Genomic DNA, 20,802 nt, shown 5'->3' with positions numbered 1-20,802 from the left:
GATGACACTGTCTTGAGAAAAAAAGGAAGGGAGAAAGGCTCCAGCTCAGGGAAGCTGGCAATGTGTGCACATTTTTGTTAACCGATTATATGGTCCTAAAAATTGAGGTTAAAAATCACTATTTCTATGGCTCTTGTTGTTAATATGTCACAGCTTCACTGCCCAGCTCCTTAAAATTCAAGATCAACTCCCAGTGAGTAAGATACAACGAAGTTTGACCTTGTTCTTGATATTCAAACACAGGATATCACAGTATTTTCTTTAATACCAATGTTTAACACCCTCCCACTTGAACTTTGGGGCAAGTGACTAGAAAGAAAGGACCTGGAAAAGCTGTCAGGGTAGTTTCTGTTATAGGTATCACAAGATTAAATGCACATGGTTTATTGATTTACATAACTAGTATGGGGTCAGGCAGTTCCACGGTGGGTTAAGGGCTCCAGGGTCTCTGTCCTTCCAGACTGTCATCATTAGCCCCTTGTGGTCAGCATGGCTGCAGCAGTTTTGCGCATTTCCTTTTGACATAATGGCAGCCATTGAAAGAAGAGGCGTATTTCTTCCTGTGTGCTTCTTTTTAGAGATGAGAAATTTTTAGCTAGAGCACCTCCCCCTCTCCCACCCTCATTTCCCCAATCTCACTGGCCAGGGCTCCATCACAGGTCCCTGGCTACACTAATCACCGTCCAGGAGATGGGGACCACTCAAATTAACTTAGATCACTCACCCCTGAGTTTGGGGAGGGGGTCACCTTGGGGAGGTGGTCACACTGAGGGGTGAACACCCAGCAAAATCAGGGGAAGCTCTGCAAGGAAACAAAGGGGAATAGACCGGAGGAGCCCAGGCCTCAGGGCTCAGAGTATTACTGATGAGGGCCGAGTACACAGCTGTTACAGGATGCTTATGCTTTCTCTTGCATATTTAGTGATTGGCTGTTCCCAGCATTTTGGGGTGCAATGGTGAGAAGCAGAGGGTTTGGTGAACTTCAGTGTTAAATGACATCCTCAGCCTTACTAGTGCTTTCTACCATATCAGTAAGGTGGTATCAGGCACAGGATGCCTTGACTCATTATTTGCAGTAAACCTTTTTTTTAACTTAGAAATGTCTTATCATAAAACATATAATCTAAATGAGGAAGCATATACAATGTATATATATAGTCTAAAAGAATAATAATAAAAGTCATACCTGTTTCTAGTATCTTTGAAGGTTCCCCACATGACCCTCCCCAGTCGTATCCACAACTATCCCTAGAAGATACTACCCTGAATTTCAGAGTTAATCCTTCTCTTGTCTTAATGGTTTATATATGTGTGTTTCCCTAAGTTTATATCTCAAACTTTTTTATGAATCAGAATCACCTGGAGGGCTTGTTAAGACACAAACTGCTAGACCCTAACCCCAAGGTTTCTGACTCAGCAGGTGTGGAGTGAGTCCAAAAATCTGCATTTCTAACAGTTTCTCAGGTGATGCGGAAGCTGCTGGCCAGGGACCACCCTTTGAGAACCCCTACCTTGGCAGAAGACTGCTTAGCTTTTTGCATGTTTATAATTGGAAGCATATTTTATGTATTCTTCAACTTGGCTTTGTTTTAGCTCAGCATTATGTTTTTGAGATTCATCTTTGGTGATAGGGTAGCTATGAGTCATTCATTTTCACTATTGTATAGTATTCTCTTTCTCTTGCATCTTTACTCACAGCCCTGTGAGGGCAAAGGAAGAGAAGTGGGAAGCAAATTGCTTACAGCACCAACAAAAGCGATACCACACCCATCAAGCATCCAGCCCCAGCGACCCCTGGCTCACGTGTTCCGACGTTGTTGCTGCCCTTGGAAAGAAACATTCTGAGGTGTCACCTGAGAGCCCTAGGCTCTCCAGGGGGTTTAGGAGGCTTGGGGAGTGCCAGGCAGAGCGGAGCCTGCAGACCTTCCAGGGCCCGTTAGTATAAAATAGACCTTTTATAACATTGGCCTCCTCTAATCAAATCAGGATAGAAGGGAAGGTAACAAACGATATTTGCTTAGAATGAGCTAGACACTCTTGTTGAATAAGTTGATTACAAAGGATCAGAAGGACTGAACTTCTGGAAGTATGAAAGAAATATGTTCTCTTTGAACTCTTCTCAACAGCCCTATATGGCATATATTTTATATTTGTTTATAAAACATGTTAAGAAACTAATCCAAAGTCACAAACCTAATCCAAGGCAGAGCCAGATTTTAAACCTGTGATTACAAATCGTTGTCTTTTCACTTTACATTGCTGCCTCCCTGGGACTGAAGCACAGGCCTGCCCTATCCTTGGCATGTATCTGACCACCTGAGACACACTCCCTAAGGCATTTCCACTTTCTCTGAAAGCTGCTTCCAATTAGTGTTACCTGAACACTGCAAGCAGCTTTCATGGTTCCTTCCATAATTAGTTGGAATAGATGTAACATTAGAAAAGAGTGGGATACATTGATACATTGTACTCTCTTTGTTGAACTTGAATGCCTGACAACTGACCATACTGTCTTGTGCTTTTGTCCTACAGGGGATTTCCAAAGAAAGTCAATAGAACCGCTAGAATAGCTTCTGATGAGGAGATTCAAGGCACAAAGGATGCTGTCATTCAAGACCTGGAACGAAAACTTCGCTTCAAGGAGGACCTCCTGAACAATGGCCAGCCGGTATGGAGAGACAGATTTGGGGCTTGTACTTGGAATATTAGCTACCCACATCAGAGAGCTCTTCCCTGACTTAGGTTCTTGCAATCTGTCCATGAAATGATTTCATTACCCCTAAACCTCGGTGTTCGTCTTAGCATTATGGCCTGAATCTGGGGGAAAGGGAGGAAAGTAGAAAGGCTTCCCTCTACTCAGCCTTCACTGTTTCCTCCTATTCATGAAAAACATTCTGGGAGTGAAGATAGCAAGTTGGAGATAAAGAGGAAAGTCTGATTTTAAGGTGGGAAGTAAAACAAAGGAGGAATTGCAACATTACAAAGAAAAAGGAACAGACCTGGGCTGGGTAGGAGGGGGAAGGCGTGCTCTGGAATGATTTGTATCTACCAAAAGGAGAATCTGGATTCTAAGACATGTACTGCTTCTACAGAAAAACTATCCTCACTAAGGAAACAACCCCTGAAGTCCAGGACTGTCCTACTAGACCATAAATAGATAATGATTCAGTAATGAAGGAGTAATGCTTGTTCTACAATATTGTTCTAGTTTGTCAAAGCCAGACAACTAAACTCAAGAAAAAAAAAAAAAAAGAATTACATTTTAAGGGGGTTTAGTATAGTATCTGTATGGTAGATTTGGGGCACCTGGGTGGCTCAGTCAGTTAAGCATTCGACTTCTGGTCATGATCTCACAGCTCATGAGTTCGAGCCCTGCGTCAGGCTCTATGCTTATAGCTCAGAACCTGGAGCCTGTTTCCGGATTCTGTGTCTCCTCTCTCTGCCCCACCCCCACTCATGCTCTTTCTCTGTCTCTCAAAAATGAATAAACATTAAAAAAAATTAAAGATAGATAGATAGATAGATTGATAGATAATTCCTCCACTGGACTTAAATGTTTCCTCATCAGTTGGTTTTTTTTTTTTTGTTTTTTACTGACCCTCCTCTTACCACATCCAGGTTATTTTTAAGGGGACAGGAAGAACAAGTCTCGCAAATAAGATTTCCCAGGTGAAGGAAAGGAGCCTTTTGTGGCTTTATTTTGGAATTGCCACTGGAAAAATTTGCCTGGCTCTTAAGTAGAAGAAAAGGGCCTCTTTGTATAAAATCTCCCTCTCAGATACCTTTTTCAGAGTAGAAAGCTCTCTATGTTAAATGTTTTCCAGGAATTTTAATTATCTCACATTGATAAATAAAAATGTGAGAACAGACCATGTTTGATTAGAAAGGTGGAGGATAGAGGAGGGGTGCTGAATGCTGCTTTTAATTATTAGGGCATCCTAATCTGAGTTCAGGAAGATTAAAATTCTAATGAGATCTTGTGTTAGTCATTCATTTCATTGAGAATAGAAGATTTTCACAAAGGGGAAATATTTTTTCCCTGAAATAAGTAATTGCATGTGTAAATACACATACACAGGAAGCTTTCCCTGCTCCGTCAATGAAAGCCTTTGAAAGATTAAAGCAAATACTTACGGGAACTTATTCAAGCCAGGTAAAGGCATTTCTCCAGTTTTTTGGGTTTTTCTGGACCTTTGTTTAAATATTCCTTATGGGCTAAGATTCTCTTGGTTAAAGCGTCTTAAGACTTCTATAGGCTGTGATATCATACTGTGTATATTATGTTATATATTTATATTTATCTGTTTAGCAGTGAATGATATTCACAAGTTCCATGGATTTCCACATTTGAGAGTTTAAAAGGACAACTTTTTCCTAGTGTTGCATATTATTCTGTTACTTATTTTTGTCCTCTGTAGACAGGGCTTGGATAGCCATATAGCCTAGTGGTTTAGAAACAAAACTGAAGTAAATCTGGCTTTTAATGGTAGCAAGTACATCGTGGGAAAGGAGTTAGTATCAATAGCTGATATTTCTGCTTATAAGAAACAGAGTGGAAAATATTCCACTCCTACCTTTGATATTGCTACAGCTCTCCATGAAAACATTAGAGGCATTTAAGAGAGCAGGTATTTAAAACTCCTTTTGAAAACTTGAATTCAATGATTCTTTAACAGATGTGAGAAAATTAATTTAAATAATAACATAGTGGCCTGAGACAGCCCATGCACGAAACACCTGCCTCTACCTCTTCTTGTATTCTGCCTCTTCTTCAGTAAATGAAATAATTTGAACTTCGGGACTATTTGTCATTTGGCACTGACTTGTTTCACTTCCCGGTTTCAGCTGGGACTAGAACCAGCAATTACTGGAAACTGTAAATTTAGTCAACATATTTTCCTGATTAGAGAGTTTCCAATAGAATTTGCATCGATGTTCAGAAGTTTGGAAGCTTACTGAAATAACTTGTCTATTTTTTCTTTTAAGGTTCTGTCTTACTAATTCTCTCTTTTGAATAAAACACTTGTTTGTAAAATGCCCTTCATGGGACAGAGGGTCTCTGAAAGTTCCTCCTAGAATTGTCAATTCTAAGATTTTTTAGGACCAACACTCAAAAGCAGGAAACAGCCCACTGGACAGAACAAACACGTTGGCATAAGCATGGCCCCGCAAATATGTTTTGGCCAGATCCAGAGCACTGGCTGCTAGACGTGAAAACTTTACCACTTTCTCTGCCTGATGGGCAAGCAATCTGCATCTGAGTAGAATCTCAAATTGTGGAGATTAGCTTTGGCAAGTGTCCCTCACAGTCCTTTTGCTAATTCAGCCGTGTGCAGTCATTCTCTGTGGACTATTATATTTGCCTACCTTCACCTGCCACACAGACAGCCTGGGAAGTGCCTTTAGAGGTGAGAACCCCGAAACAGAGAGGATCATCACTGCCAGCTGTCTAAAATTCCTTATCAGAGGCTTGGAGCTGACCAGGCTGTTTTGAAGCTGTGGATGGTTATGAAAATAACCTTTCCTTAAAAAAATACTTTGCTATTTGAATATCTCTTTTTTCTATATATTTACCATTAAGGATTGGTATATGACACATATTTCCTATGTGGTTTCTGCCTTGTTTGCTTATTATATTCACCTTAAATTTGTGCTGTATCAGTCAGTGGCTCTCAAGATTAGTTACCTCATATCCCAACACTATATTAAGCCACAAAGACCAGAAGGAAAGGTGACAGACTGAACAACTGAAGGAAGGGAAAGAAAGAGACTCCTTTTATATATAGGTATCTGAAGGTTGAGAGGAAAATAGTTACAGAAAATATCAAAACTCATTTTTTAAGATTCTTTTTCAGGGTGCCTGGGTGGCTTAGTCAGTTAAGCTCTGACTCTTGATTTCAGCTCAGGTCATGATCCCATGCTTTGTGGTTTCATGCCCCATGTCGGGCTCTGCGCTACTGATAGCATGGAACCTGCTTGGGATTCTGTCTCTCCCTCTCTCTGCCCCTCCCCTGCTCACATTTGCTCTCTCTCTCTCAAAATAAATAGATAAACTTTAAAAAGTGTTTGGGGCATGTGGGTGGCTTAGTGGGTTAAGCCTCCAACTTGGTTCAGGTCATAATCTCATGGTTCGTGAGTTTGAGCCCCACGTTGGGCTCAGTGCTGACAGCTCTGGAGCCTGAAGCCTGCTTCAGATTCGGTCTCTCTGTCTCTCTCAATTCAGTTTAAAAAAAAAAAGAATAAATAAAATTCTTTTTCATCAGGCAGTATATAATTATGACTTTTCTAATTTTGTCTTTTTTGTGACTTACTTTGTTTAGAGGTTAACATATGAAGAAAGAATGGCTCGTCGATTACTAGGTGCTGACAGTGCAACTGTTTTTAATATTCAGGAGCCAGAAGAGGAAACAGCTAATCAGGTACTGTGTTCATCTGGACTTTTTTTTTTTTTTTTTTACGTTTATTCATTTTTGAAAGACAGCACAAGCAGGGGTGGGGCAGAGAAAGAGGGGGACACAGAGTCCAAAGCAGGCTCCAGGCTCTGAGCTGTCAGCACAGAGCCCGACGCGGGGCTTGAGCTCACGAAACGTGAGATCATGACCTGAGCTGAAGTTGGACGCTTAACCGACTGAGCCACCCAGGCACCCCCATCTGGACTTTTTAGAAAAATAATAATTATTCTGTTCCCTCTCCCCATAGTCTTCATGGCCACTATTCTTGGGGCCAATTCTGTAGGAAGTAGAGGGCAAGTCAAAGAAAAGCAGTATTAACATCATCAATCAAGGTCATAGCTAATATTTATTGAGCACATACCATGTGCCAAACAGTGTGTTAAGTGACTGCTAGAGTTACTGCAGTCAGTGATAACTGTTCTTTTTATCTTCCTGTTGATCACTTTATTCTCCTTTCAAGTATCTTTCTGTTTTTGCTGTCCTGTGCTTTCATACAAAATCCTTTTGTGTGGAGAAACATATTTCACTGAAATTATTTGAAACAGCCAGTGAATGTTTAGTCAAAGTAAACTATTTATTTATAGAAAAATTATGTCTTTATTTTCCTTCACATATACATTTGTAAGTCACTAATCAGCAGAAAACCTAAAATGCTATTTTTGTTCCCCCAAAAAAGTCACTGCATGGATTTGATGTAAGCTGTTTTATAATCTGCACTGTTTCTGCTTGGAGTTTCCAAATGTAGTCTCAAGATTAAAGAAGGCGTTTTAAAACCTGTTTAAATGATCAAGTCAACTCTTACAGATGTTAAAAAATGGATCTGCCTTTAATATCTGAAGATTTTTCTGTGTTAAATATTGCTACTGCAAAAATTTCACTTAAAACTAGATTTATTGCTAGATTCTTATTTCTGTCACTAGTCTTCACTTCTTTTTTTCTACCATTACAGGAAATTGGGTCTCCTCATGCTTCTGTAGGGAGTCCTCTGGATGGTCAAAAGGTTAATAAGCTTTTCACCTTTCTTCTCCTTCTGGTCTTTCACTGTATCTGTTATCTTGTGTTCTTTGTTTGCCTGTGTATCTATCTTTCCTGCCACATATTAATTGTAAATACTATGACCAGTGTCTAAGATCAGATGAACAAAATTACTGCAGTGTGATTTTTGTCATACATTTACGAACTTGAATTTGCTTCTGTCACTAGTGGACACTCTGAACTGTGAATTGTTTCTCATTTGTTGTACCTTTCTAGGGATAAATGTGCCCATTCTTAAACTGATTCATTTGATAGTAATTAAAACAACTCATTTGCAGTTTTATTCATACTGTTGTATTTCTTCCCTCAAGACGACAAACTTTTTTTAAAGGTTGAATAACTTCTTTAAGGAAAACCTAGCTGGAACATCTTTTATTTATAATTAAATAGAGAGTAGTTTCTAATGGGCTGCCTTGTGTTCACTGTGCTTTGTAAGCAAGAGAACTGTAGGGTCCACCTTGATCACCATAGGATGTTGATGGGTACTTTGTTTTTGTCTTTTTAATCACAGTTTTGACTAGACTGCCAATCCCATTTTTCTTTGAAACATTGGTGGAGAATAGTTCCTAATAGCTGCACAGCTGAGGAGGAGTTCAGAGGCTTTGTGGCCGAGGACTGTTATGAGTGAAAAGAAATGCCATTTTTCCCATTATTCATTTGATAAAATGCTATGTAATATTGCAGCTGCTGGCCACATGCACTGTTACCCTTCTGAAGAGCTGCACCCCCCCCCCCCCACCAGCTTTTACTCTACAGAAAGAAATCAGTGTTCCATCAGGTTTTATTCTTATGAACAGTTTGAGAATATAAAGCTGTTGCCTTTTTCTTTCTTTCCCCATACCCCCCAAGAGACAAGAGAAAGAAATTCATCTTCATAGTTTTTTGGGGGAGGAGGATGATAAGACTTGAAGACAATTTGAAATATCATATATACTTACTTCCAGATGTTTTTTTGTTTTGTATGGGACTGAGTTGGGCTCAGACTTGTTTTTAAGCTCCATGGTAAAAATATCACTGTCTTCTGAGTGCCTTATTGGAGGGGAGGGTAAGACTCATGAGACACATTGTACCACAAGAAACCAAGGTTGCTAACATGACCTTTATTTTTACCTGATGTAGGAATACAAAGTCTCCAGCTGTGAACAGAGACTCATCAGTGAAATCGAGTACAGGCTAGAAAGGTCTCCTGTGGATGAATCAGGTGATGACGTCCAATATGGGGATGCACCTGTGGAAAATGGAGTGGCACCGTTCTTTGAGATGAAACTGAAACATTACAAGATCTTTGAGGGAATGCCTGTAACTTTCACATGCAGAGTGACTGGGAATCCAAAACCAAAGGTAAGCTAAAAACATGGCTTTTTAAGAGTCCTGTTTTCTGAGGAAGAGTTAGGCTTCAAAAGTACAGCATGTATAATAGGAGGAAGAGATACAGACTACCTTTCTCAGTACCCATGATGTAAAATGTTTAAAGTACTATTAAGTTCAAGGCCTTCCTCAGGAGGCATTAGAAACCAGAAAGAGCAGAAGAAGGGTAGAGTTTGGGTTCAAAGAATAGAATAGGAGAATAACAATTAAATAATTGACAAGGAGCTTTTCATACACCTACATCATTTATTCCTCATGTGATATTATCAGTGTCACTCCCAAATTACTGATGACTGAACTACGCTCAGTGAGGTTTAATCAACTTGCCCAAGGTCAGGGAGCTGGTGAGTGGCCAGGCTTGAACACGAACCCCATGCTGTGTACCATACAAAGAAATAAAGTTTACCATGGATTATAAAAACTTCAGATCTTTAATCTACAAAACCAAGCCTTCCTGTATTTATAAAGGGGCTAGAGGCCAGAATACTGTTGAGAAAGGATAATCAAAGGAACTTCTGACACTCAGGTGGTCTAGGCTGACCTAGATGGGAGCCCTCTTTCTACAGATGCATGGAAATGCTAGATAAAGCATTGCCCTGTCTCTAAAGGGAGACAAGAATAACTGCTCACTAGCCCAGAAAACAATGCACAGATTACACTTTTCCCTAGAACTTGGGAGAAAAGAATAAAAAAGATACCCATGAGAAATTGAAACTCCAAATTTACTTCAACACATGATATGGAGCCAAAAGCTGAGAAATTAATACGAAATTTAGTCCAGGATGGATTAAAATCCTTAAGTTTCTGGCAGAAGCAAGCAAACACTGCCCTATACAACACTCTCACAATTTGGGTCATATCAAACTTCTGTAGAGTTAGAGGGAGGAAAAAGAAATTCACAGTAAAAACTTACAGACCATAGGAGAAAATAAGCAACAATAAGGAGAATCAATAGCACAAGAAACAAGACAATAGAAGCTTAAGTATTGTTCAGTGTTGGGCAATCTTAAGCAAACTGTAAAATACCTATGTTTAAAATGATTGAAACAATTTTAAAAGAAATAGAAACTTCAATGAAAAAAACAGGACATTACCAAAGGCCAGGCAAATTTGTACAATAAGCATATAGAAGGGAAAATACACTCACTGAAATTAAAAGTTTGACAGTGGTGTCATAGAAAAAAAAGCAAAGAAAATAGCGTTAAAATTTTACATACGTATCCCCCTCCTAATAAAATGAGACTTTTAAAGTAAACTGTTGTTAGAGAAAGCTTCTTTATTCTTGACATGATTTGGATAATTGCTGTGTATTCACAAATATGATATCCAATGCACATACTAAAAATAAATTTGCAGCTTATGAATGAAACTCAACAAGATATTGTTGTTTCCAAATATCTTAAGCTTCCAAAATATTCACAAATCCCTTGTTATTTTTAAATCTTACTCAAGGCTTAAGATCATTGCTTAAGTTCTAAGATCACCGATTCTTATTTTAAAAAACACCATGTTCACCAGAAAGATGAGCTGTTGTTTTTAACATAATTTTGCATTTCTGGTATGAATTTCAATGTTTCACAGCTTTAAGGCTTAATTTTTTAAGAACGTTTTATTGTTTGATTTTCTTCTTCACCTTTCCTTCCTCCTTCCCCTTCCTTCCTCCTGTCCTCACTGCCGCTCTTTTTCTTCCCTCCCTATCAAAGTGTGGAATATTCAGCATGTTCCAAAAAATACATCCTTTCTTTTAGCTTATGTTTAAAAAAAAAAAATTCTGCCTTTTACATGCTTGTTCTGACTGAGACATGAGAAGGTTGAAAGGCGTTTCTAGTTCACCCTGTTTTCATCTTGTATATCCTCCCTTTCCCTCTCCATCAACAGTCTTGGTAAAATTGTTGGACTGTTTCCTAATTCTCATTTGAAAGTTGCAGTCCAGATATAGCAGAGGTGAGGAATAGGATTAAAGGAAAGAAACAGTTCTGAAGAACTGGCATAGTGGCCAGAATGCAAAAGGAGGAAACTGTGTTCTAATCACAGCTTCTGGGTTCCATCAGAAATAATAAAACCACCAAGCAGAGAATGATAATTATGAAGTATCATGCTTTACATAATTTAATTTTTAAGACTGAGAGTTATTAGTCTAGTTGATGATTCATCTTTAGTTCTGCAGATTAACAATATAGGCTGTAAATTTAGAGCTAATTGAAAAATGGGGGTTGGAAGAGTTACAGCAGTCAGATCCCGATTATTCATGCCCTTATTTAGTGCCATATATTTCTAGCCCGTCCTTTCTTAGAAATGTATGTTTTGGAAAGATTTTTCAGATTCAGAAGCTTTGATAGAGAGTTGAATTTGAATGCCAGTTGTGGTCTCAATGTGCATTCTGATTTACATTAAGGAAGAAGCTCATTTTAAAAACTGAAGGCTCTAAAGGAGGTTTCTTCTGTTAGGAATGAGTTAGGAAAGCTTGAGTTTGCAAGGAACACAGATGACAACAGAGAACTTGTTGTGGCTTTAGAGAGGGGGATTTGTTTAGTTCCCTAGCCAGAAGTCTGGAGGCGGGATGATGCAGGCGTTAGTTCTGCATCTAGGCCATGGTAGGGCTGCTGGCACTGTGATTCATCATGATGGCCCTGTGTCTCAGCCGTCCAAAATAATAACTAAATCATGAGGGATCCGCCGGCCAGTGATTTTATTTAAAGGTGACAAAAGGTAGGAGGACCTAGGGAAGAGGTAAATGGACCGTTTTAAAATGTGTTATTTAGTCCAGATTTATTTTTACTTTATTCTTCACATTTAATTTTCTATCAAACCAAGTTAAAATATTATTGAAAATTATTGTAAGTTTAAATACTACTGTGTTTTCCTTAACATAGTGGGGAGAACTGACAAACACTCAACTTTGAGCATATGCTCCTTGGCCCAGAATGAAAACAGTAGGCCTCCACCCACCACCAACCCTTAACTGTTGCTCACTCCTCACTGCTATTTTGTCTAACACAGTTCAGTGGAATGGAGTAAGGAGTCTGTTATTGTTCTCTAAAATAACCTTTTTGGGGCACCTGGGTGGCTCAGTCAGTTAAGCATCCAACTTTGGCTCAGGTCATGATCTATCTCACAATTGAGTTCAAGCCCTGCGTCGGGCTCTGTGCTGACAGCTCAGAGCCTGGAGCTTGCTTTGGATTCTGTGTCTCCCTCTGTCTCAAAAATTACCATTAAAAATTTTTTTTAAAATAAATAAAATAAAATACCTTTTTACCTTTACAAGTAATATATTTTAATCCAGTACATTGGAAAATAGAAGCAAAAATGGAAAATGCCTGTGAAGCCACCCCAGAAGTTATTACTGTCAACGTTCAATCTAGATCCCTCCAGATAAATAATATGTAAAAAATTATGTGAGTAATATGTGAATACCTACTTACATACATACTTTTTTAAATATAAGGATATATCATTTTTAAATTTTTTTTTAACGTTTATTATCGAGAGACAGAGACAGAGCATGAGCAGGGGAGGGGCCAGAGGGAGAGGGAGACACAGAATCTGAAACAGGCTCCAGGCTCTGAGCTGTCCACACAGAGCCCGACGCAGGGCTCAAACTCACGAACCGCGAGATCATGACCTGAGCGGAAGTCGGATGCTCAACCGACTGAGCCACCCAGGCACCCCAAGATATATCATTTTTAAAAACTAAAATAGAATTAAACCTGTTTCTCACCTACTTTTTTCACTCAAAAATCAATTTCCTGTTCAGATGTTCTGTTTAACATTTTAACATGAAAACTCAGATCAGCTCTGCAGACCACACAGTTATTCCTTATCAGTCCCCCAAACAGAGTAATACTATACACATCCTTAATCTTTAATCATTGTTTCCTTTCACAGATCTATTGGTTTAAAGATGGAAAGCAGATCTCTCCAAAGAATGATCACTACACCATTCAAAGAGATCTTGACGGGACCTGCTCTCTCCATACCACAGCCTCCACCCTAGATGATGATGGCAATTACACAATTATGGCTGCAAACCCTCAGGTAAAGATTAAGGGTATAGGTCTGGCTTCAGTTCTGTGCATAGTGCTTACAGGCATTTATTTGAAGAAAGGAACTGTTTAATTAAAAAGGTGGAATCTTATTTCTTTGACTTGAAATGATTTTCCCAAATTTTACATCCATCTTGATTTCAGAAGATAGAAAAATTCTTTATTAGTATCTGTTTCATCAGGTGTTTTCCACATGAGTAATTCCAGTGTAGACGTGCATTCTTTCCACCAATGTTACTGAGGGCCTCATAGGTACACTTATGCAGGTGATGGGGTTGCAGTGCTGGACAGAAGAAAGTCCTGAGATAGAAAGTAAGCCAGTAAACAAATACATAAATAATATAATTTCAGATGGGATTAAGTTCTATGAAGGAAAAAAAAGGAGAAAAGTGTAGTGAGTGACATATATAAATATGCTGTAGTAAAAATCCTCAAAAAAGTAAGATATTTAAAAGAAATACAGATACACTTAATTCACTGGAATTTAAGTCGTATATAAGTGTAGATAAATTATAATTTTGATAGCACCTACATATGGCATTCAGGATTATTTGTTTCCATCCAAATGTTTTCTCTTGTATTTGCCCTTAGATTTAGGGTCAAAAAACCAGCTGACTCCTTTAGAATTTAACAGGCAGCTACTGGTACCAAGTCCCCAGTTCAAGCCTGCAGATTCCTTTTTGAGTACCGCATATATTTGATACACTTTGCTGGGTACAGAGGATGCAAAAGTGAGTAAGGAGTGATTCTGTACCTTAAGACCTCCATAGGTGACAGGGTAATTTTACAAAGTCAGCAGAAGTCACTTTAAAAAAAAAAAAAAGAAGCTAAAATTAACAATTATAGAACTAATGAAGATTGTCCAGTTATGTTTTTTAAATCTCTGATCTATTTATATCATTCCATATTTCATTATTTCTTTAGAAGGAAGCATGAAATGTTAGAAAATGATACAAATAATTTCAGCAAAGCTTACAGACCTCTAACAGTTTGCGCAATGTTTGTCCTAATATTACATTGTCATATAAACATCTGTTTCTGCAATACTACTAAGATTAGAATGGAACTCGAATTCTCCACAAATCAGGTTGTGAGGGAGCACAGCCGACTTCACTGTCACAGTTTCCATGGTAAATATGCACTTTCTCCAGGTTCCAATTTTTCAATCGGTGAATACATGACCATCACCTTGAAAAATAGTCAAAAGCGCAACTCTTACTGAAAGTTACATTTTAATACTTATTTGTGTTCCTATTTGGAGGATTTGAGGGAACAGGGGAACAGAAGTGGAACTTGCTTTTTTTTCTTATTGTATTTTCAGTATGTTTCCTTCAATATTATTAACAAATTTCAATTCTCAATTTTCTGCCTTTAATTAAAATAATAGAGAACTCCACAAAATCCAGACTTTTTCTTCATGCTGGGTCCTTTGTTCCTCTGTCCCCTAGAAAGCCTGGGATATATTATGGAGATCGAATTAACTGTGTTCCAGCACTCGCCAGTGCTGGTCCCAATGTTAATTTTGAGGCATTTTTCCTAGCGAATGTTTTAAACTGTTACTGGAGTCAGCGGTTTTATAGAACAAAGAACATAAATGTAAAATTGCAATTATGAGTCTGTTTCTAGTCTTCTTCAAATTGTACTAACCTAGTTTTACATATGGAAAAGTTCTAAACGGGGAAGGACTTGCTGCTCACGGCCAATGGCAGGGTGCAGAGTTGGAGACTGCGTGCCAGCCTCTGAGCATTTAAACTACTGACAAACTAGTTGAAGTCATTCGATATCTATTGAAGTCATTAGATACAGGAGGGCTGCTGAAGATCCCCTTTGTAATACAGAAGAGGAGGAAGGGAAAGAAATAACACCACAAAGGCCAGAAATGTCGGACAGGGTTGATGCTACCGAAGAGCCTAAATGGTGTCGTTCAGGGTTTAAGAGCATGAACTCTGGCATCAGACAGATCTGAGTTGAATTTCTACCTCTGCCACTCACCACCTATGTGACCTTTAGCAAGTGGCATAATTTCTCTGTGCCTATTTCCTCTTCTGTGAAATAAGAGTGATAATAGGGATTTAAATAATATACTTGGTTTACCTGGCATATAATATGCTTTCGGTAAAAGCTAGTTATTGTCATTATTTTAATTCAGAGACACTAATAACCCTGTCTTAAAGCAGCAGCCCTAAACGTTGGCAGGAGCCTGTGGAATCAGGATGTGAAGGATCAGTTCTGTTTCTAGATACTCCCCTACAGAACTGTTAGAGAGTAGGCAAGTCAGTTCAGGATGGAATTTCTACCCAACATGTTGCTGGTGTGTGGTCTTCTGACCTCCTGGCTTCTCCTCCTTACCACCCCCATGGGAAAGGAGTCAGGCAGCAGATGTGACCGTGCCACAACTGCCACAGCTGTGGGCTTGGGTGGAGGGAGCTGGGAGCAGGAGACCCGGCCACACCCACAGCACAGCTGATGGGAGCCACACAGGAAGCTGGGAAGTGGCTTTGCTCCCAGCACGCTCAGGGCCCTCATCTCAGTCCCCAGCCCCCAGCGAATTCTGCTGCTTTAACCAAGCCCCAGGGTAAGTCCCTCCGTTAACTCTCTCTCAATCTTGGCCTCTACCCTTTGAAGAGGAGACAAAGGAATGAGAAGTGCACCAGTTTACATCAGGTTGCCAAAAGCCCAGCCCTTCTAACAGAATGTCCCATCTCACCTGGGATTTCAGCAAACAGTAATGTGACTGCCCTGGGTCTGTCAGAGGGAGCAAAAGATTCAAAGAGCTCCGAGGCCACAGTAACCAGAGCACTTCCTGATACCAAGAATTCCAACTACCTCTCAGTGTGAGTTGATCCACCCAATATTCTAACTTAAAGAGGGTGAGGCTAAATTAAGTCTCCTTTTCTACCTAAGGACCAGGGGCAGGCATAGGAGGGGGAACTTGTGAAGAGAATCTGAGGAAATCCTAAAGTGGGCACGCAGGCCTCAGATTGAAATTGCTGTGAGAGAATTTTTAGATTTAGGGTACTTGGTATTACATGCCATTCCAAGTCTCAGCATGTTGCCTGGTTGATTTTAGTTTCGAGAGTAAAACTCCTTTCCTCTCCTGGCGTCTTCAGTACTGAGCAAGTATGTGCAAATATGCCACATGTAGGTTTTGTGAGTTATCACCTAGAAATTGGAACAAACTCTACCATTCATTAGAAGGACAAAGAGGTATTTAAACCATGACAAACAGCAGACCATTATCATTTGTTGCTATAGGAATACCATAATAGAAATGTCTAACAGTGTTTTATTTCATCTCTACTTTATAACATCTTTTATTGTATATTGAAGTATTTTGCCATTCTTGTAATTTGATTTAAAAGAAGCATGATAATAAGGCACTGGAAAACATTTACAGAGTCAAAGCTGAATTTCTCAGGATACACTAATCATGAAGGCATAACATATAGTCAAAAGAAAACTTAAGTTGATTCCCCAATTCCTTGATGCCATTTAGTTACCTTAAACTTTTTTTTCACATTTTAAAAACATTTGGTTTGAAAGGGAGACAGCTCCTTCTATTTTTTTTTCTGGTACACTGGACTGTACATGACGTGGAATGACCAAGGGAAAGAGGAAAAGGCTGGCCTGGAAAAATGAGTTCAGTAATGAAACACAGACGGCAGGGCTTTCCTGAGCAGTGGAAAATAATTACACAAAGCAGCCGGGAGAAAGGGTGAGAACCAAGGAAAGAGGGAAATACTAAAGGTTACCAGAATATTTTATAGAATATTTTTCCACCTGGGTTAATCTTTGGGGAATAAGAAACACGTTAGATATTATTGACTGCATCCAAATTCTACTTGGGATGGAACCCACAGCTCCAAGCACATACTGGACTGTGTATCACACGCCATGTGTGCGGCTCTGGCAATTCATGAGAGACCAAAGCAGTCACATAGTTTAGTGAAACAATGAGTGATTGTGCGGTGCGACACCAAACATAATGCCAAAATGAGGATTGCACACTCGGTTTAAGACGCAAGTAAATCTAAACATGAATGTTTTACTTTTTGTTGTGTTGCTAAGTTACGCTGTGTTGCACTTGGAGTTTGGAAGGGCTGTTTTGCAATTTGATGTTTCCTCAAGTTGCATTATGTATACAAGTGGCAAGCTTATATAAAGACCTGTGTGCCACAGTTAAATTTCATAAGCTAGGAAATATAAATGTTATTTCCATATTATACAAATAATTGGCTTTGCGTGAGGCATGAATAATCTTTACAAGCTGAATGTTTAATACATAATCACTTTAAGAATTCAAGCTTATTACTTGTTCTATAGCTTTAAACTCTGTGGATTTGTTTGGAATAGAAAAGTAACACACAGCTGAATTAAATTTAAGAAGTTGGTTTGCTTGTGTTTTGTTTTAGCATTATAAGGTTTCCTGGCTCATTTCAAACTTTAAACATTCACTTCCATTACTCCTTCATGTGTTAATAATAAAGTAGATAGAAATGAGAAAGTTAAAAGCAAATGCAGCAGCATTAATGTCCATCAGAGCCCAGCAGTCACAAGGATTACTGGGGTTCATTTGCACATTAATATGATTAAAATTTTGTATGACCTTCATAAATAAGACGGTCAGACTTAAAAATCTGAACTTTCAATTGCATACACCAGAGGCATCCTTTCAACAGTGTTACAGTGAATTCTGGGATCTTTTTTCTAACTAAAAATATCAAAATTATACAGCTTATGAGTTTGGGTGCTTTCTAATTTTTTTAAATGCTTATTTATTTTTGAGAGAGAGAGAGTGACAGAGCATGAGCAGAGAGGGGCAGAGAGAGAAGGAGACACAGAATCTGAAGCAAGCTCCAGGCTCTAGGCTCTGAGCTGTCGGCACAGAGCCCAATGCGGGGCTTGAACTCACGAGCTGTGAGATCATGACCTGAGCTGAAGTCAGATGCTTAATCAACTGAGCCACCCAGGCGCCCCTGGATGCTTTCTAAATGCTCCTGGTCATTTACTGATTAGTAATATGTATTTAGCCAATAATACTGTATTATCAAACTAACAATTCTGCTTCCTGAAGGTCATGACTTCCCCTTTTATGTTCAGAAGTGAAAGATGGTGTAGGAGTTAAAAACGTGACAAATGGTGACATATTCCTTTTTCTTAAATTTGGGTAGTTAGGAAGATACTCTGTGGCACTATTTGTGTATATGGTTCTAAGCGGTAGTGTAGAAATCTTGAAAACACTGTAGAAATGTGTAATCTTGACAAAGCAGTATACCAACCTGTTGTTATTTTTTGGAGATGGAAGAAGAGGCAGGGTTTATCCTAAGTGGAGTCTAGTGGTTAGAGTTGAGTAGGACAACTTTTATCTCATACCTCAAATGCAGCCATTACATAAATACAGTGACTATAGCAGTGTGCTTGGCACCTTTCAAACAACAGCATAAGTTTTTCCTTTGGAGTAAATTATATCCTAATACCGAAAGAGAGAAAGAAAGAGAGAGAGGGAGAGAGAGAAGGAAAGAAGAAAGAAAACCTGTTGCATATGAAAAAATATTTTTTTTTGAAAAAAAATGTTTTTAAAACAATTCTAAGGGATGCTTCATGTCCATCTGGTTGTTATGATAATTATATCCATATTCAGTGCTATAATAATTTAACATTTTGAGTGTTTACTGTGTACAAAACATAATACTAAGTACTTTACACCTACTAACTCATTTAATCTTCATAAGAACCCCTGCAGGATTGATTAACTATATGGTCCTACTTTATCGATGAGGAAACTCAGGAGGTTAAATTACCTGCCTAAAGTCACTCAATTATAAGGGACAGAACTGGTTTACAAACCTAGACTGACTCCAGAGCTAAGGAGTGTCATACAAAGGTGTCTGAGGCTCATCCCAGCATTAAGAGCACTGAGGGGCAGGGGAGACACTCATTAAAAGAGTTATTTTAAGGAATTAAAAAGGGGGGGGGAGGTAAAAGCATACTCAGGCAAAGTATAACCACTTGGAAAAATTTACTGCAGTCAACCAAGCTGTTGGGACCCCTGAAAATCATCCTGGTGCATGTCTGTGCATGTATAATGTCTCAGACTCACAGTAAAAATACCAGCAATGATTAATAATGGTAACTTGGTAACTTATGACATCGAGTACCATTTGATATTTGGAAGATGAAGATCATCTTGGGTTACATCATTTAATCTTTACAACATCCATGTGAGACAAATATAGTACGCTGGTTTTTACAGAAGAAACAAAGGCTTGAACAAATTTGGTGATTTGGCCAAAGTCTTCGGAAAGTCAAAACTCAAATCCAGGTTAGAGAAAATTTTTTTCTCTGCTTCCCCAAATTCAAGGTTAAAGATTGAATTTAACTTACATCTTTCTCTAACCACAGAAATGATAACTTAATGTTAACTTCCCTTGTGGGTCCTCTGGGTTTTACACAACGAGGAAAAGTGTATACAAATTATATAAATCTATTTTAAGATATTCAGATTAAAATTATTTGCTTAAGTAGCAAAGCAAATACTAAGAAAGTCATATCCCATATCAGTACAATTTTGAAGCTATTTGTATAAAACAAAATATAAAATTCCTTGCCTTTGGCTTCCAAAAGAACCATGGATCTTACATGTTGACTTGTTAAATCAGTTACTACAATGCATCGATTGCATAATTTTAATGGGGGTCTTCTAAACAAGTCACGTCTAGATTTTCTGTAGCAGGCATAAGACTTAGAGGGGTTAGAGAAAATTAATTTTCAGATTTCAGGCTGGCTTAGGGGGGCCTCCCAAGGGTTTGGCAAGAGATTAGCATGAGAGAACTGACCTGAACTTCAGACGCAACAAATCTAAATTAGAAATAATCCCTCTCGGGGTGCCTCGGTGGCTCAGTGAGTTAAGTGTGTGACTTCAGCTCAGGTCATGATCTCACCTTTCGTGGATTCAAGCCCTGCGCCAGGTTCTATGCTGACAGCTCAGAGTCTGCTTTGGATTCTGTGTCTCCCCCTCTCAGCCCCTCACTTGTGCTCCATCTTTCTCTCTCTAACAAATAAACAAACAAACATTAAAAAATGTTTTCTTAAAGAATTCCCCTCATAATGTTCTACTTCATGTCTCCTTGGAAATTTTCAAGAAAGGCCATGTTTAAATATGACCTCAGTAGCAAGTACTGTGAATGCCAGGGGAAGTTACATATCTAGTGGGGTAACACTTCTTCAGTTTTCTTTCTTTACGACCACCTCTTTCTATCTGATAGCCCCCGGTTCTTCTCCTGTCTGTATTACAGCACTATGTGTCTTTGCCTTTTCGGAGCGGTCAAGTCCCCAGAGAAGCCCAGTCTGCGGGGAGACCCTGACAACCCTGCTGACTAGATTCCCGCCCTTCGCTGAGTCCTGCTGTGGGGTTTCTGTGTGTCCCCTCCAGCCCCGTGCCCCCCTCACGTAGTTCATCATCGGCTGGAACTCAGAAAGCAGCTCTTGCTCAAAGCATACAGCACACCTTTGCTCCTGTTACCTGCCAGTACTGGCAACTTGGAATGAAAAGGAGATTCACTTGTCAGCTCTGACTCTAAGTGCACATGAAGGCAGCTCATCCACTATGAGCTAGAAATCACTGAGTCTGATCATTAATAATCTGCTTATCATTTTTCCTCTCTTGCCGTTCCCTTCCGGCCATCATCAGAATTTAGAAGTACAGCTGCTCACATTCTCCTAAGATGTGAGAGAAGAAAATCACTGATTTTGCCACTCTGCTAGTAATCGGGGAAAAATTAAAAGAAGGGGCTAAACCAAAAAGCCAGAGTAACAGTGGTGATTTATTCATATCATCTGAGTCCTCTAAGTATTACTTTTGTCTATCCTAGGAGAACATTTATCAATTTTTCAATTTGACAAGC

General features: G+C 39.1%; 2 protein-coding genes across 3 annotated transcripts in view; one reads left to right on the top strand and one right to left on the bottom strand.

Moving 5' to 3' along the window:
- The window catches only part of PALLD (palladin, cytoskeletal associated protein), a 267,481-nt gene that overhangs the window by 233,965 nt on the left and 12,714 nt on the right, over positions 1–20,802 (top strand). The window contains exons 11-14 of the mRNA XM_042935116.1: positions 2,533–2,668; positions 6,321–6,419; positions 8,607–8,828; positions 12,741–12,890. Coding sequence (XP_042791050.1) covers positions 2,533–2,668; positions 6,321–6,419; positions 8,607–8,828; positions 12,741–12,890 — 607 coding nt within the window. The remainder of the gene's footprint in view (positions 1–2,532; positions 2,669–6,320; positions 6,420–8,606; positions 8,829–12,740; positions 12,891–20,802) is intronic.
- Positions 12,859–20,802, bottom strand: part of CBR4 (carbonyl reductase 4) — a 97,030-nt gene continuing 89,086 nt past the window's right edge. The window contains exons 5-6 of one of the 2 annotated variants that reach the window (XM_042935121.1): positions 13,653–13,703; positions 13,121–13,198 (exon numbers count right to left, since the gene is read on the bottom strand). In XM_042935121.1, coding sequence (XP_042791055.1) covers positions 13,654–13,703 — 50 coding nt within the window. In that variant the 3' untranslated portion in view covers positions 13,121–13,198; position 13,653. Of the gene's footprint in view, positions 13,199–13,652; positions 13,704–20,802 lie in introns of both variants that reach the window. The other variant, XM_042935119.1, reaches the window with a different exon arrangement.

The sequence above is a fragment of the Panthera leo genome, chromosome B1, assembly GCF_018350215.1.
Source record: "Panthera leo isolate Ple1 chromosome B1, P.leo_Ple1_pat1.1, whole genome shotgun sequence".
Lineage (NCBI taxonomy): Eukaryota > Metazoa > Chordata > Mammalia > Carnivora > Felidae > Panthera > Panthera leo.
The sequence above is the reverse complement of the archived record's forward strand: the minus strand, read 5'-3'. Positions and strand labels throughout refer to the sequence as shown.